The sequence below is a fragment of the Chrysoperla carnea genome, chromosome 5 (genome assembly GCF_905475395.1).
Source record: "Chrysoperla carnea chromosome 5, inChrCarn1.1, whole genome shotgun sequence".
Classification (NCBI taxonomy): Eukaryota; Metazoa; Arthropoda; class Insecta; order Neuroptera; family Chrysopidae; genus Chrysoperla; species Chrysoperla carnea.
In genome coordinates, this window is record NC_058341.1 from 29,221,381 (window position 1) to 29,237,245 (window position 15,865).

At 32.2% G+C, this 15,865-nt stretch overlaps 1 protein-coding gene across 3 annotated transcripts; it reads left to right on the forward strand.

Moving 5' to 3' along the window:
* Positions 1–6,868: 6,868 nt before the first annotated feature.
* On the forward strand, positions 6,869–8,303 carry LOC123299798 (uncharacterized transmembrane protein DDB_G0289901-like). Of its 3 annotated transcripts, XM_044882159.1 has the most exons (4): positions 6,869–7,005; positions 7,069–7,737; positions 7,834–8,079; positions 8,162–8,303. In XM_044882159.1, the coding sequence occupies exons 1-3, from the start codon at positions 6,913–6,915 to the stop codon at positions 8,056–8,058; spliced, it is 987 nt and encodes a 328-aa protein (XP_044738094.1). In that variant the 5' UTR covers positions 6,869–6,912; the 3' UTR covers positions 8,059–8,079; positions 8,162–8,303. The 3 variants fall into 3 exon arrangements, with proteins under 3 accessions (XP_044738094.1, XP_044738093.1, XP_044738092.1); XM_044882158.1 differs by having other exon boundaries at positions 7,069–8,079; positions 8,138–8,303; XM_044882157.1 differs by having other exon boundaries at positions 7,069–8,079.
* Positions 8,304–15,865: the final 7,562 nt, after the last annotated feature.

A 15,865-nucleotide genomic window follows, 5' to 3' on the forward strand; every position in this document is an offset into this window, starting at 1 on the left:
ATTAATTCATTACCTACGGCAAATGGTTGGTTCTCATTACCTACGGCAAATGTTTGATGTAGAACGAAATCAATTAAATAAATGGCAGGGCACATAACGCTTCAATCAACAAAGTAAATTTTAATATTTTTACCGACACTATACTTCATTTTAAAGGCATTGACCAACTTTCAGTAAAATAATTTATGAGTGTTTTCAAAAAGGGCTTATCGGCTCCTCTACTAAACAGCCGATTAGAAATCTAATTGATTGATTTGTAAAGCAATTAGAATCGAAAATTTTAAACAATATATTTATGTATTTATTCATTAGAACATACTTTTTACATATAAATTTTACTGGATACAAAATTGTTTACCTGAGCTGTGTGCGTGTGTTTGTTTCATTTCCAACACCAATTTACTGTTAATAAATTGACAACAAAACATTTTTGTGACAATTATTTATACAAATTTAAGTGAACAATGATTTTGAATTGATGATTTGCATCAACAGAGAAGAGACAGATTATATATTTATGTATGTATACAAATGAAACAGAGAAGTGTGTAATTTTGAAAACACTGTAAAACAAGAAAAGGTTTCTACAAATAATTTTTTACTATACCTTAAAGTGAAAAGAAAATTGCAGAAATTATATGAAGTGAATTAAAAATAGTATTTTTTCACCTTAGATTGTCAAATAATATAATAAAAGCATTCATTAGCTAAATTAAGTTGAGCTCAACCAATCACTCCTATTAGATGATCTCCATTTGGGCGAACTTATTTTTCCCAGAGACTAAATTATTCATCATATTCTGCAGGATTGGAACCAACTATTGTCAGATTTACAGGCCTCCAGCCATTTAGTTGTCGAGTATTATGGATCAGTTTCTCTTTCAGTTGCTCTTCATTTCGATTCCCGCTGCCACAAAAAAAAAAAAATTTAATTTAAAGTCATGATGGGGGTGTAGTGCACCATATTTGCATGAAGAAGGTGCACTCAGCCTCTCAAAATACTTCAGGAACTGATAAATGACATTATCAATTATCTATGCCCTAAGTGTGTCCTTCGAGGACGGCTAATATAACCTAGCCTAGCCTACTCTTCACTTTACGTAAACTCACAAGAAAAAAATTGTTAAGTTCGACTTATTTATAGCTTACTTATCTAACTTTACTTAGCTAAAAATACAATTTATAATTTTCTTAAGAGTTTAGTTTATAGCATTTCATTATATTATGTTTAAGATGGTAAAATAAAATTAAGAAAATTTAATCGGTTTTTGTTTTACAGTATTTTGAAAATTGCACACTTCTCTGCCCACCCTGTACGTATGTATGTACGTATCTAATTGAATGTTTTTATTTTAAAATACAAAATTTGTACCAGGAGGCATTTTGCATAAATACATAAAATGTAAATATAAATTACATATACAACAGGTATATAAAATGCTCTTTATATTAAACGTATATCGAGTGTCCCGAAGAAACGTATTCCAAAGTAAAGCTCAAAAACTGGAACCACGACGACTACAAAGTCACGCTCTAAAAAGTATGAAACCATAAAATATTTTCATCTGAAATAATTATTATATTAAGTTAAATCGTCTTTACAGTCGGGGGACCTCTATCTCTAAGAATAAATTAAGCTGAGAAATTACCATCCAGATTCATTTATGACTGATTTTGTATATTGTATGAGATTTTTATTCTCGGTTAATTCACCAAGCAAACAAGAACTTTGTTACCAGTAATCTAGCCCCGTCTAATGAAAATTTATCGAAGAATTATTTAGAATGCAATTATTCGCTTTAAATGTACCTGCACTTTTTTGCAAATTACTAATGATACATTCAGTATAAAACATAAAAGAATATTTATTTAAAAGGATTTAATTAATTGTTTATTTCAAATATTGTATATTTTTCCCATTTGTCTATTTCATGTATTATGTGGATATTTTTGTCTAAAATATACGACAATTCATTTCAGGGTACATGAAATTATCACAATTAAAGTCTAATTTTTAGAATTTAATCACTATTATACAATTTTTGCTTATATTGTTGAGTATGCAGTAATTTGCTATGACCTTGACTTTTTCACAATGAAGGTATTAATGACAATCATATAAATTAGTCCATTTTTAACCAGACATACAGAATGGAATGAAGGTATTAATGACAATCATATAAATTAGTCCATTTTTAACCAGACATACAGAATGCCCTTTAACACGTTTTGATTTTCTTTCGATGTATTCTCAAAAGCAGCGATGCCATATAACATTTTTATACATGAAACTGTAAAAACGAACTGAATGTTATAACAAAACTAAAAATTTAAAATATAATTAATTTAAAAACGGCGAATTTATAATCATGGATAGTACGTGTGGTTCTTGGACTCTTGCGTGAAGTCTATATGGCAATTCATAGAGATGACTTTACTACTACAATACCTCCCTTTTTACCTTATTATGGCACGTTCGTATTTTACGTATTTGTACAAATTTTCAAAAACGAAATTGATGACTGAAAATAACAAGAAGACAGAAAATGACGTGGCAGCACGCTGAATTGTCGTTGACTACTCTGGATATTAAGTGGAACCTTGAATGTTCTTGAGTTGTTTTTAGGATGAAAAAGCTTACTGTTTGAATACTGGTCGATAAAAATTTTTATATATGTTGGAATTCGTTAAAAGATGGGATAATAATAAATGATAAGGAATACTATAAAGAATAATATGTTTCTTTTTTTTTAATGCTAAGCATTATACATTTTTCATTAAAATCATAAGCAAAACAAATATAATTATCATAAAGAAAAAAATAATAAAATATAAAAATATGAATATCTTTATAAATATAATCTTATATTCAATTTTTTTGTCTTCATTTTAAATAAATTCGTTCTTTCACAAAGTATTTTTTTTTCTTTCATTTCATTAAGGAAACAAAACTTTTTTGGGCATAACAGCAGTGACTGCCTATGTGTTCTTTTTCCATGTTAAAACAACACTATCGTTGTATTTAAAACATGTTATACAATAAAGGAAATTTTTCAGTGGTCAGTTTCCCATTATTCACATTAATTATGAATTTAGGAACATTGTTTATGACTAAAACATGAATTGTAGAATTTGAATAAGGTATGGTGGTTATGATACGACAATTCGGTGCTGAATTTACAAGGAAGCATCTTTTTTGAACATTCTTCTTCGGATAATTTTGAAGTGACGTCTCTCGTAGATGATACAAAAGCCGTACAATGTTGAAATTTTTGATTTTGGACTGTTACAAAATATTGTTCGCAGTTTTGCATCTCCCCTTTTGTGCTTTGTTCTACGTAGTAATATCTTAATTTTCTTACCCTCTTTTCGCTTATGTCAAATCAACGGTGTATGTTTCTAAAAGCTCTGCTAATACCTTTCTGATCGCGATTTTCTGGTAGCAATTTCCGGCTTGTCTTACAATCTTTACTAATCCTCGTATTGTTGGCTTTGCATGCCTGAAATGCTCAAAACTTGATAACCATTAAAAAATTCACATCGATCAAAAATGTTTTACGACGCCTAATATAGAATTTTGACAGTGTCTCATAATCGCTTCTTTCTAAAATTGAAACCTAATAATTTATTCATCAAATATATTTGAGAAATAGTCTTCGCGACTAGGTCATAATCTTTTTATTGAGAATCTGCAGTCTCTTTTTGGGTCAAGAAAATTTTTTTTTTTCGTGCAAGAAAAATTTACTTGTCGCAGTAAACTGGCATTAAAGTATTTATCATCTAGAAAACGTGTGGAAATGAAGAGGCTTTTTTGTTCAGCCGTCGTTATTTCAAACAATCATCTGTGTAATCATCAATTTTGATGTTATTATTGTAAACTAAACTTCAAATCTGATATAATATCAAAGTAAAAAAATGGACAGACATTATGAAAAATATTAAAATGTAGATGTTTATTTATTTTATTTTTCAAAAAATAATAATACTATAAAATGAAATAAGTAAATTATATTATAAAGTAGAAGCAGAATTGTTGAATAAAGTTTTCTTTTGATATTCAAAACAAACTTTTCTGTTTATAGATATAGGTACTATATAAGTAAAGTACTACGATGAATACATGTTTTATATATATATTCTACGAGACATGTGTGTTCTATATAGAAATTACAACTTAATTAACGATTCAAGTTTCTCTTACTTTGTAAAGCTTAAAGCAAAAATGGTTTTCTTTGATTATGATCGTCTTATCCTTGTTAACAAAGTCAGACGAAAAACACAGATAAACTGAAAAAATAAAAATGCAAATCCAGCAGTTTATTACGCAACTTTAAAAGTTGGGACCTATTATTCGGGAGATTTGAGCCGGTCTAGATTTTAATGAGTCCCCACTGTTAAAGTCATTATGTATACTGCCGGGCTTATCAGTTTTATATTCGGGTCAGGACAGCTTTATGTCAGTATCGGTTTGAATTAGCAACTGTCAAGGCGAATGAGTCAATGCAATATGGGCGTCAGGTCCATACTGATTGGCGATACCCACAATTCGCCTAGTAGAGAGAGCCCTATTTAATACTGTAATATTGATTATGCTAACATGGATGCTGTTTGTGTCTGTCTCTATACCATACCAGCATTGAATTAAACGCCATGTATTTCTTACCGTGTGGAAACTTGTTAGAAAGGTTTATGAAAAAATAAAATTAGAAGTATTATGTTTGGTTTACATTGATGTGTCTCTGCACAGTTGAGAACATTGAGGGTAGTAAAAAATTTAATATGATAAATGGAATTTCTTCTGTTTTCGTGCTAGTCAATAAATAAATATGAAAGATAGATATAAAAAGGAAATGCTACTACGTAGATTTATTTATTCACCAGATAGATAGGTAAATGGGAATGTTTTCACTTTTTAACGATCTAAAACATTATTTAGGAAATCTAGAATTATTATTGAAAAAGTCAAAGGAGAAAAACTATTAAAAAAAAAACTGTGTACTTGGCTCACTCTTGAAAATTGACAAAAATCTGAAATAATTTGAAATATTGAAGAAAAAAAAACCAATTTCATCAAATGAAAATCAAAAGTGACAAATTTTCTCCTATATTATTCGCACAATTCGAATAATAAAGCCAAACCAAATTTTTTATTGGGTTTTCACCATCCAGGTGATTAATATTTTGCAGCAAAGCAAATTTGGCTACCCAAATAGTCACGTTTTGACGTTTTTTATTTGGGATATCTATTGCTCCCAATTCAGGAAAAAAGGTCAGAGATCTAATGAGTTATAAAACTATAAAGGCAGACCTAGGCGTTAAGAAAAATATCTCCTTCATATAATTTTATCTCTCAACCGAAAAATTGGTACAATGAAATTATCAGAGATAATGCAAAATTTCAAATCCTTAATGTATGCTATATTGAATGATCAACGCTTCGTTATCATCAATCCGTAATTATCCTAGAGTTGAAACGAAACACGTACCTAATTTGGCAACAATTTATGGGGGCACTGGAATGGATTTGATAAATTTGAAATTTCACTTGTTAAATCACGAATAAAATTGTTTGGATTGATGATAATTAACCATTTAAAGCTTAATGATTTGAAATGGGTATAAAAAAATAAAAAATAAAACCTGTTTTAAAATTTTGCAATTAGAATTAAGGGGTAACCAACAAAGCTATTAAACAGAGTACTTGTTAATAGTAGGATGTGTTCCTGCCATATCATTTATCCATATAAATGTTCGCTTTTTATTTATTTTAAAAACCTGAAAAATATTTTATTTTATATAATTGTAAATCATTCATTTTTTTTTATCAATTAAAATATGAATGATTTTTTTTATAGCTCTGGAAATAATTTTTTAATTGTTTAAATGTTTATTATATTAGCCATTCAATCTTTTTATATAAATTAAAATTAAAGTAACAGTGGCGGCACTGAAAGACTTAAGCCAATAAGCTACAAAAGTAAGTTATTTCAGATTTTTAAAAATTGTTGATATTATCGACGTAATAAATTATTCAATTAATGTAAAAGAAGTCCCAAGTTTCCGAACTTTTAATAATTTATAAACAAAAAACAAAGACACCAAACATTTACAGAGTCTATACTCTGAAGCATATAGGCAGGAGAACGATGGCTATAGAAAATATTGTCCCCGAAATATGGATAAAATAAGTGAGGCGCTGCGATCAATACGTAATATCAATAAAAGCGGGCTGTTGTGCGCTAATTTCAAATGATATATCAATTTGTACATTATGCTAACAACAACAGCTAACTTCACAGATACTACTTCTTGATGACAGCGCGGCTGGTGGCTTAAAAATGAACTATAAATTACACAAATTTTTAGGGACAGGTACGCTAATGCTTTAGTACATAGCGATCTTTCTCCTGTTCTATAACCTTCATGGTCTATACCAAAAGCATCATTTCTCTTAAAAACATGAAATTTGACTAAATTATCGAGAAATACTGAAAATTAATATCGGTCGGATTGGTATTAAACGAAGTATATCCATGACAAGTACACGATTAAAAACATTTTGAAATAATGACAAATGTTGCTAGAAAATATATCCATCGAAAACAAAACTTAATACAAAATATTTTTCCTCACCGAATTTATTTTCGTGGATATTGTGATCTGAATTTCTTATCCAGAGATATCTAGTCTTGGTACCGATTTTAAAAACATTTTAATGTGCTGACACAGGTCAGCATTAATCATTAAATACGAATTTTCACGAAACTAACATAAAATTATTGTGCAATAGTTTACTTTTACTGTGCTTGACAATCACGATAATTTGCATATATAAGCAGCAATGATATTGAGTGAATACAACAACATTGTTCATTTGTAGCAAATTGTTAATAAACTTAAGACAAAAGCACCATGAATACCAAAATATTTTTGATCTTTCTAACAGTTGCAGCTATAGAATTATTTAATTATCAAGATTCAGGATGCTTTGTGGTCGCTTTACCAGTAAGATATTTTTTACAAAATTTAATAAACACTATTTATCAATAATAATATTTTATTTTACAGTGTCCACCTAATTGTGGTTCATCAGGATCAGGAGCAGCATCCGCATCAGGTGCAGCATCATCAGGTTCAGGAGCTGCCTCCGGATCCGGTGCAGCTTCGGGTTCAGGAGCTGCCTCTGGTTCAGGCGCAGCGTCGGGTTCAGGAGCTGCCTCCGGATCAGGCGCAGCATCAGGATCAGGAGCTGCTTCTGGTTCAGGAGCAGCATCAGGATCCGGAGCTGCTTCTGGTTCTGGTTCATCATCGGGTTCAGGATCAGGATCATGTGGTTGCGGAGGAAGTGGGTCTGCAGGTGCATCATCTGGAGGTTCATCAGCAAGCGCAAGTAAAAATTCAGCTGGTGCTTCATCAAATGGTTCCTCCGCAGGAGCATCTAAGGGCTCAGCAGGTGCAGCGTCAGGAGGTTCGTCGGCTTCGGCAACTAAAGGTGCTGCTGGTGCTTCGTCTAATGGATCAACTGCGTCTGCAACTAAAAAGTCAGCTAGTGCTGCTTCTGGTGGATCATCGGCTGGTGCTTCAAATGGATCAGCAGGTGCATCGTCTGGTAGCTCCTCAGCTTCAGCAACCAAAAACTCAGCTGGCGCTTCTTCTTGCGGTTCATCGGCTGGCGCTTCAAATGGATCAGCAGGCGCATCATCTGGTAGCTCGTCAGCTTCAGCAACTAAAAACTCTGCTGGAGCATCGTCTGGTGGATCAACAGCTGGTGCATCCAACGGTTCAGCGGGTGCATCATCTGGTAGCTCGTCAGCTTCAGCAACTAAAGACTCAGCTGGTGCTTCTTCGGCCGGATCATCTACAACTGTAAGTAACGGATCAGCTGGAGCTTCTTCTGCTGGATCATCAGCTGGTGCAACAGCTTCTGGAGCTGGAGCTGCATCAGGTGGTGCAGTTTCATCGGTTACTGAAAATGCAGCATCCGCATCTTCTGCTGGATCAAGTGTTTCAGTTGGAGGTGGTGATGATTCTGATGATTCTGATGATTGCTCTTGTTAAATTTTTCACTGATACTGCTATGTAAGTAATTTATACATATTAAATAAATGTAGCATATTTACCAACTTCTAATTTATAGTCATCGTTATGTTCGTGTTTCTAGTGATAAACAAGTCGGCTTAAACTGGACTGTTGTAAAAGATTCTTGTTTCTACGCTTAATACATAAAATAAATGGCTATATTAAAAGTGTAATAGACTATAACTAAATCATATAATGAAACCTGTTAAAAATTAAAGCATACCCATAGCAAAAAAAAGTTGTTTTTTATTTTACTTGCTGTATATTAGGTATCTGACCTTAAATCCATTAATAATCATGCAGTAGAAAAAATTCCAATTTTCAGTACTTCTTCGGTTTAAATTTAAGTTAAATAACAACCATATAAGTATAATTTGTCAGTATGACTGTAATAAGGTATTTTTTATGTATTTGATATTGAACGTTAGTAAGTTGACGCTTTGAAAGACAGACGTGTTATTGGTGCTGTGGAATATCTAACTTCAAAATGTACTTTAAATAGGAATTTATATAAATTTTAATGTGAAAACGTTCATATAGATTCTACTGTATAAAATCAAAATTTTTCGAGTAAAAAAAAAAAGCGACACTAATCTAAAAAAGAAAAAAAAAAGAAATCTTTAACATAACCAAAGTGTTTACGCAACCATAGTGAAAAACGTACCAAACAAGAATTTAAGTGCTATAACATTGTAAAAGTGAGCTAGTTATGAAAATAAACATCTAAATGCTGATAGAAAATAGATTCAACTGAAATTGAAAATTAAAGAAAGTAAAAAAAAAAAAAAAAATTTATTTTTATTTTTTATACTCTAAACTAGAGATAGGCAAGCACTGTCTGCTTGTCATATTAATAAACTTTAATGTATTTGCTATCGCAAACGTGGTGCAGTGGGTATAGTGTGCGCTTTATAATATAGTAAATGCTGAAACCTGAGTTCGATCCCCGTTGCTGGCGACTTTAATACCGTGCACTTTTTGTTTTGCATTTTTTTATTTTTTCTGCTTCTAATCACATTTGTGTATAAACTGCAGATTTTAAAATTTGTGTATTTTAAACCAATTATTTTATAACCCATTTTACATAAAACGATAGTGAGAACTTCTGATAGCTCTGTGGAAATAATTTTTTTTTTGCTGTGCTGTAAGTGTTCTAAACATATAAAAGGAAATAAAATAAAAATAAATCTATTATAAAGCTTGTGGAAGTTAAAAATTGTGTCGCTTGAGATTATTTTAAAAACAAAATTTGCTAATTTTATAATTAAATTTTGTGTTTAAATAAACGGTATTACCTCTTTAAACAATGCAGGCCAAAGAAATTAACGATTTAACTGAGGCAATTCGCGGACTTACTTCGAAGGTCGCCGACACCAATACTGAATTGAAAGAACTCAAATCGTCTATTATTCACATGAATTCAGAAATTAAATCATTAAAAAAAGAGATAAAAACATTGAAAAACGATAAATCGGAAATGAAAGCGATAATTATCAAACAAGATAATAGCATCAAAAATCTTATGCGCGATAGCCGTAAAAAGAACTTAATATTTCATGGGTTGAACATACAACAGGAAAACATTAACTTGAAAGAAAGTATTTTAGAAGTCATTCGATCCAAGCTGCAAATTAACATAGATCCTGCTGAGATCGAGGAAATACAAAACTTTAAAAATAAATCCTTAATACTAGTAAAATTTCGCACTGAAAAAACTCGCTACGAAATTATGAGAAAGAAGAAAGTGCTAGCTGGTTCGGAACTATATATCTCGGAGCACTTTAGCAAAGAGGTTTTAAGCGATAGGCGGGAGCTGTTGCCTTTTTTTAAAGATGCCAAATCTAAAGGTATGAATATCCGCTGGAACTATGATAAAGTTGTCCTCCATGATGAGAGTCTGGGCGTATATGACCTCGAACGCATACAACATTTAATATACAAATACGATAACCAAGGAAAGAATAGTTATAAGTCAGACACCAGCGAATATTTATCTGACGAGACCAACAATATACACGAGAGCATTGCTACACCCGAAAGAGAACCAAAGAAGCGAAAACGTATTTCGAATAAGACAAAGAAAATAAGCACTCCTGGCCCAATCGAAAAATATTTGAGTGATGCTTCCAATGCAAGACATTCTAAGCATTGACAACCAGACAGCGATTATAGCAGCTTTACTAACACCAACAACCATACTCAAAATTTTAAAATTTCCTTCTGGAACGTCTCTGGCTATAAAAACATATACAACGCTTCCTCTGATTACGAAAATATTCTAACGGAATCTGATATAATTGGTCTCGTAGAAACCTGGTTAATTGAAACTGATGTTCCCCTACCTACATTCCTGGAGAATTTTGTGTCTATTGAATGTAATGCCACAAAAGAAAAATCAATGGGTCGTGCTAGTGGAGGCCTCATCCTATTAATTAAGAAAACACCAAACTTCACATATAAGATTTTGGGCTCAACTAATTTATTTATATTCGTCAAAATTTTCTATGAATTGGAGCCCATCATTGTAGGTGTAGTATATTTTAGACCGGACCTTGATTCACAACGTTCTATCAGTTTTCTGACAGAAACCATCAACGAAATACTTACGACACACGAATGCATGCTGATTTTGGTCGGTGACTTTAATAGTCGGATTGGTGTATTAAATCAGGACTTTGACGAATCAGTTTTTAATCATTCGCACTTGTCCTACAAAAGAAAATCGTCAGATTTAATAGTTAATAAGCGCGGTCGCCTGTTGGCCGAGTCTTTTAATGCCATGGATTTCGTCGCCTTAAATGGTAGGGCCCCCAGCGACCCTATAGCTGCTCCTACATATATAGCTTATAATGGTGCTAGCGTTATCGACTTAGCATGGGTACACGGTGCATACTTGGACCTGGTGAAGGATTTCACGGTGAACGAATCAGGTGAATCTTCCCATTTATTGTGCTCCATTATTTTGGAAAATACTTTTCAGTCTCGTTCTTTTCCAGGCTGCAGAAACCATCAAAAGCTTGCCTGCGTTTATTCCGATTATTTTCAATGGAAGGAAGATAAAAGTTTTGAATATGCGATCAGTATGGCAAGAGATAAGCGCCTCTACTTCAACAGTCAGAGTGTTGACGAACTTTTTCAAAATCTTTTGTATTGTATCTACGATTCGGCTATTAACTCAAACTTGGCCGTTCAACACAAAGTTGCACTCACAAACAGTCATCCCACATTAAAGAAAAATTGGTTTTCGAAGGAATTAAGAAATTTGAGAAGGGCACTAAACACTGCTTACAAAAGAGCAAAAAAGCAAGGATTTATTGAACCTTACCTACATGAATATCGAAAGCTTCGAACCGAATACAGGATGTCAGTTAGGAACGCTAAACTGGACTATTCAAGAAGAATTACGGATGCAATAGCCTGCGCCAAAGATAATATCGAGTTCTGGAAGGTGGTTCGTAAGTTTTCTGGTAATATAAACTCCCGAAACAACGATCTTGATCCCGATGTCTGTTTTTCATATTTCTCAAACCTATATGGTCAAAAAACTCAACATTCTCTGTGTTTTCATGACTCCTCTCACCCTTTTTTAGACAACGAAATCACCCTCGACGAACTCCAACTTGGTCTGAGTCAAAGGAAGAATAACAAATCTCCAGGCATCGACGGAGTTACCAATGAATTCTACAAACACCTACCTCCCAACTGGATCCATTATATTCTGAACATGTTTAACAAAATCATATCCTCTGAAACTCTCCCAAAACAGTGGACAGAATCTCAAATTGTTCTTATTCATAAATGTGGAGATACAAAGGATCCGAGAAATTACCGTCCGATTGCACTGTTAAATACACTGCTTAAGCTGTTCACGACTATATTAAATTATCGTTTGCAAACCTGGATTGAGGAAAAAAACCTACTACCGGAAAACCAAAATGGTTTCCGAACCGGTCGCAGTTGTGTTGATAATATCTTCATCCTGAACTCACTGCTAACGATTCAAGTCCAAATCAAGCGCAGACATGTCTATGCTCTGGTTGTAGATTTCAAAGCTGCGTTTGACTCCTTAAACCACGAACTACTGTGGGCAAAATTATACGACATCGGAATCTCGGGGAAAGCACTAAGAGTGGTTAAACATCTTTATACCAACGCTAAGGCAAGAATTAAGTTGCATGGAAACCTATCGAAATACATTGATTTGACGTCAGGAGTTCTACAGGGGGAAACGCTATCTCCAACTTTGTTCAACCTCTTTATTGGGGATATTGAAGACTCATTTCGCGGGGCTGGCTTTTCTGGGCTAGATATAAACCAAAAGTGTGACCTGCTGACATTGTGCTACGCCGACGACATGATAATATTTGGGTACTCTCCGTTTGATATTCAACAAAAATTAAACCACCTCTCTTCATACTGCACTAAAAACAAATTAGTTGTAAACATCAAAAAGACTAAAATTATAGTGTTCAGAAATTCACCAAAGTGCAAAAATCTACCAACCTTCACATACAACTCAGAACCAATACAAATCGAACAACAATGTGTTTATTTAGGAGTGAAATTTAGTTCGACTTGCAAATTTCTCCAAGCCACGAATAACGCCATTAACAAAGCCAACATTGCTAACGCCCGAGTGAAGCGAATCCTAAGTTGTTGCAAGTCCGACTCCTGGTCAACCAAATGCCAACTGTTTGACAGCATCTCACGAGCCACCTTGCTTTATGCTTCAGAGGTCTGGGCTTACAATTACATGGAGAAAGTCGAATCAGTCCAAATTAAATTTATCAAGTCGATCCTCTGCCTTGCAAGAAGTACTCCAAACTTTATGGTTCGTCTGGAAACACGTAGATCTAACATCTCGATAGAAATCGTAAAAAGAATTCTTAAATACTGGCGTCACCTCATAACCACTCCAAATAATAGACTCATAAAAATATGTTATAATCAGTTATATGAATTTTCTACATCGGACATATCCTGTGATGGTAATTGGTGTAATCAGCTTCGAAACATACTGACGGGCGTGGATAGAGTCGAACTTTTAAACTCTCATCGAGTTGAAACTATTAAAAATGACATTGCTGAAGTTATTGACCTCTACTCGAAGAAAATGCACCATAACGACTTGGAATCATTAGAAGCATCCCACTACAGTGACATCTATGGCCACTTATTCCAGCTCAACAACTACAACTATGAGTACTTGAACATCCGCTGTGCTATATCTAAGTTACGCCTTATCACACAAATAAAAACAACAAGTCAGTTTAGTTTTCGATTACTAATTAGTAACCAGCAATACACCTTAAACTATAAAGAAAGATGCCCAGTTTGTAACACTGGTGAAACTGACGACCTATATCACTTTTTTATCAGATGTCCCATATATAAGGCTTACAGATCTCAGTATTTGAAGTATTCCTTATCATATATTGCAAACAATATAAAACCCTGGTTTAGTTTATTCCATATAAACTCATATGAGCAACTAAATGATATATACCACTTTACTGTAAATTCTTTCCGCCTAAGAGCATTCGTGCTAAATGAGTAACTACCCAGTCTCGAGTTAGTGTCCAATGAACACTTCAATAATCTTGCATTTATTACATTGTTTATCTGTTTTAAAAAAAAGTTCTACTCTTTGTTATTATAGATTCACATGTCTATTTTGATTATAAATTTAACATTATTATCTAAATCATATTTTATTGTTATTTATATTATTATTGTTTTTTATATTGTTATCTATAATATTTATATTTATTGTTATAGTTTATAATTTTATATATTTATGGTGTTTTACAGATTTATACAAACCCAGAATTAGTTACATATAATTTTCTATTTAGTACTTGAGATGAAACTTTTCTTTTTTTTTTTTTTTCTGTATTTGTTTTTTTGGAATCATATTAGTTACTACTTGTATAAACATACATATTTTTATTTATTTATTTATTTATCCGTTCAATGCAACTGAACGCTTCTTTGTTATAATCGCTGTACGATAGTCAAACAAATAAACGTTATTATTATTATTATTATTATGTATTTGATAGATTGTTAAGCGGAAAATGAACCGTCAATGCATGAAACTAATTTACTGTTTAAAATACAGTTATTTCACACTTTCTATAATTCAATAAATTTTATAACGGTAAATAAAACTTTTGCAACGAAAGTCTTCTAAGCTTCTAAATAGTTATATACGACGGAAGATATCAATCCATTGATCATGGTTATACTTTTGTGTTGGTTCGTTTATGAATGTATGCTTAGTAGTTCATATTGGTGAATTTTTATTACCTTTCATGCAAGAAGAACGAGATGGTTAAACTAATTTGGGCAAAAAAATGATTAAAATTCATGAAAGGAATTTATTTTTATAATTTCGCAATTGTATAATAATATGGTGTGATTTAAGATAAAACTTCTACTGACAATATTAATATAGTCAATCATAAACTAATCGAAACAAACTTTAATAGTGTAGAAAGCAGGAAAGTAAAATAATGTATTTTCGCAATTTTATGCTATCAACAAAACAACGCTGATAATTTTCTACAAAAACGTCTATCTGCACTTTGCACACGTTTCTGTTAAACTATTTATAAAAAATTTCTAAAGCTCTCCAACCAGAGATTTTACGTACTTACAAGTATTCTTGTGCCCAGATTACATCACTTATATGTTCGTTGTTAGGTTACGTAGGTGAAAGTAAGAAGTATATTCCTTATGAAATATAAATATTTATTATGAAACTGAATAGATAATCTTAGATTGAATTTTCTACAACATTATATAGGTAAATTTTAGAACTTACTCATAATATTTTCAAATAATCATACGTCTAACTAAAGATATATTTTTATACTTTAAAATTTTATAGAACCTCCATGTACAGACTACTTTCTAAATTATTGTTATATTGTGATTTCATTTCGACCACAGACGGTTAACAAATTTTCAATAAACTTGCATAAGCGCCATTGTAAAATCGTTTGTTTTTATTTCATTAACTCTTGAAAAATTCCGATGGTATTCACAATAGTATAATATCCTCAATGGAAATTTACGTTCTTTGAAAATATTTTAGTAACTTTTCGAAACCGTTAATGAAATTTTAGTTAGTTAAAATTTAAGCTTATTTTACCAAAAGGTCCAGCACCATAGCCCGTTGTGGCATTTTGTTCGAACAAAGACAGAAATATGATCCGCAGTTGTCCAGGTCTTAAATTTATTTTTAGGATATTTTCTGGTTTGAACACAGAACAAGTGAAATTTACAAAATTTAAAAAACGTCCGAACAAAGCGATTTATTCCTTGCAAAGCAATTTATGGAAACTTTGTTATAAAATGTTCTCAATGGAGTCAGTTCGACGGTTTAGGGGCTACGATGCCACTGAGAAACACACAGACGCACAGATTTAAGAAGGAGTGTTATATTGATTTAAGAAGAAGTGTTATAAGCACTTTAAACTTATAACACTCCTTCTTAAATCAATATCAAAGTGATGCTCAAGGACATCAGATGAGATGAAAAGGATATTATCATATTTTGGGACAAATTTTTGGAAATAACTTTAATTGAAATTGAAATATTAGAGTTGACGTTATTCTTTTGAATTATTGTTTTGAATTATATAACACCCCTTTTTTTAGCTCGGGGGTTAAAAATAGTCATTTAAAAGCGTACATTACTTCTACATAAGCTAAAAGGATGCTGTTTTACTGATTAGAGCTCTATATAACTGTATTCTAACGAGCACCCAATCTCTTTTAT

Bases quoted from the DNA above. Each gene is read 5' to 3' on its own strand.
- LOC123299798 (XM_044882158.1), top strand. From the start codon at position 6,913: ATGAATACCAAAATATTTTTGATCTTTCTAACAGTTGCAGCTATAGAA. The intron at 7,006-7,068 runs GTAAGATATTTT...TTTATTTTACAG, and splicing joins GCTTTGTGGTCGCTTTACCA to TGTCCACCTAATTGTGGTTC.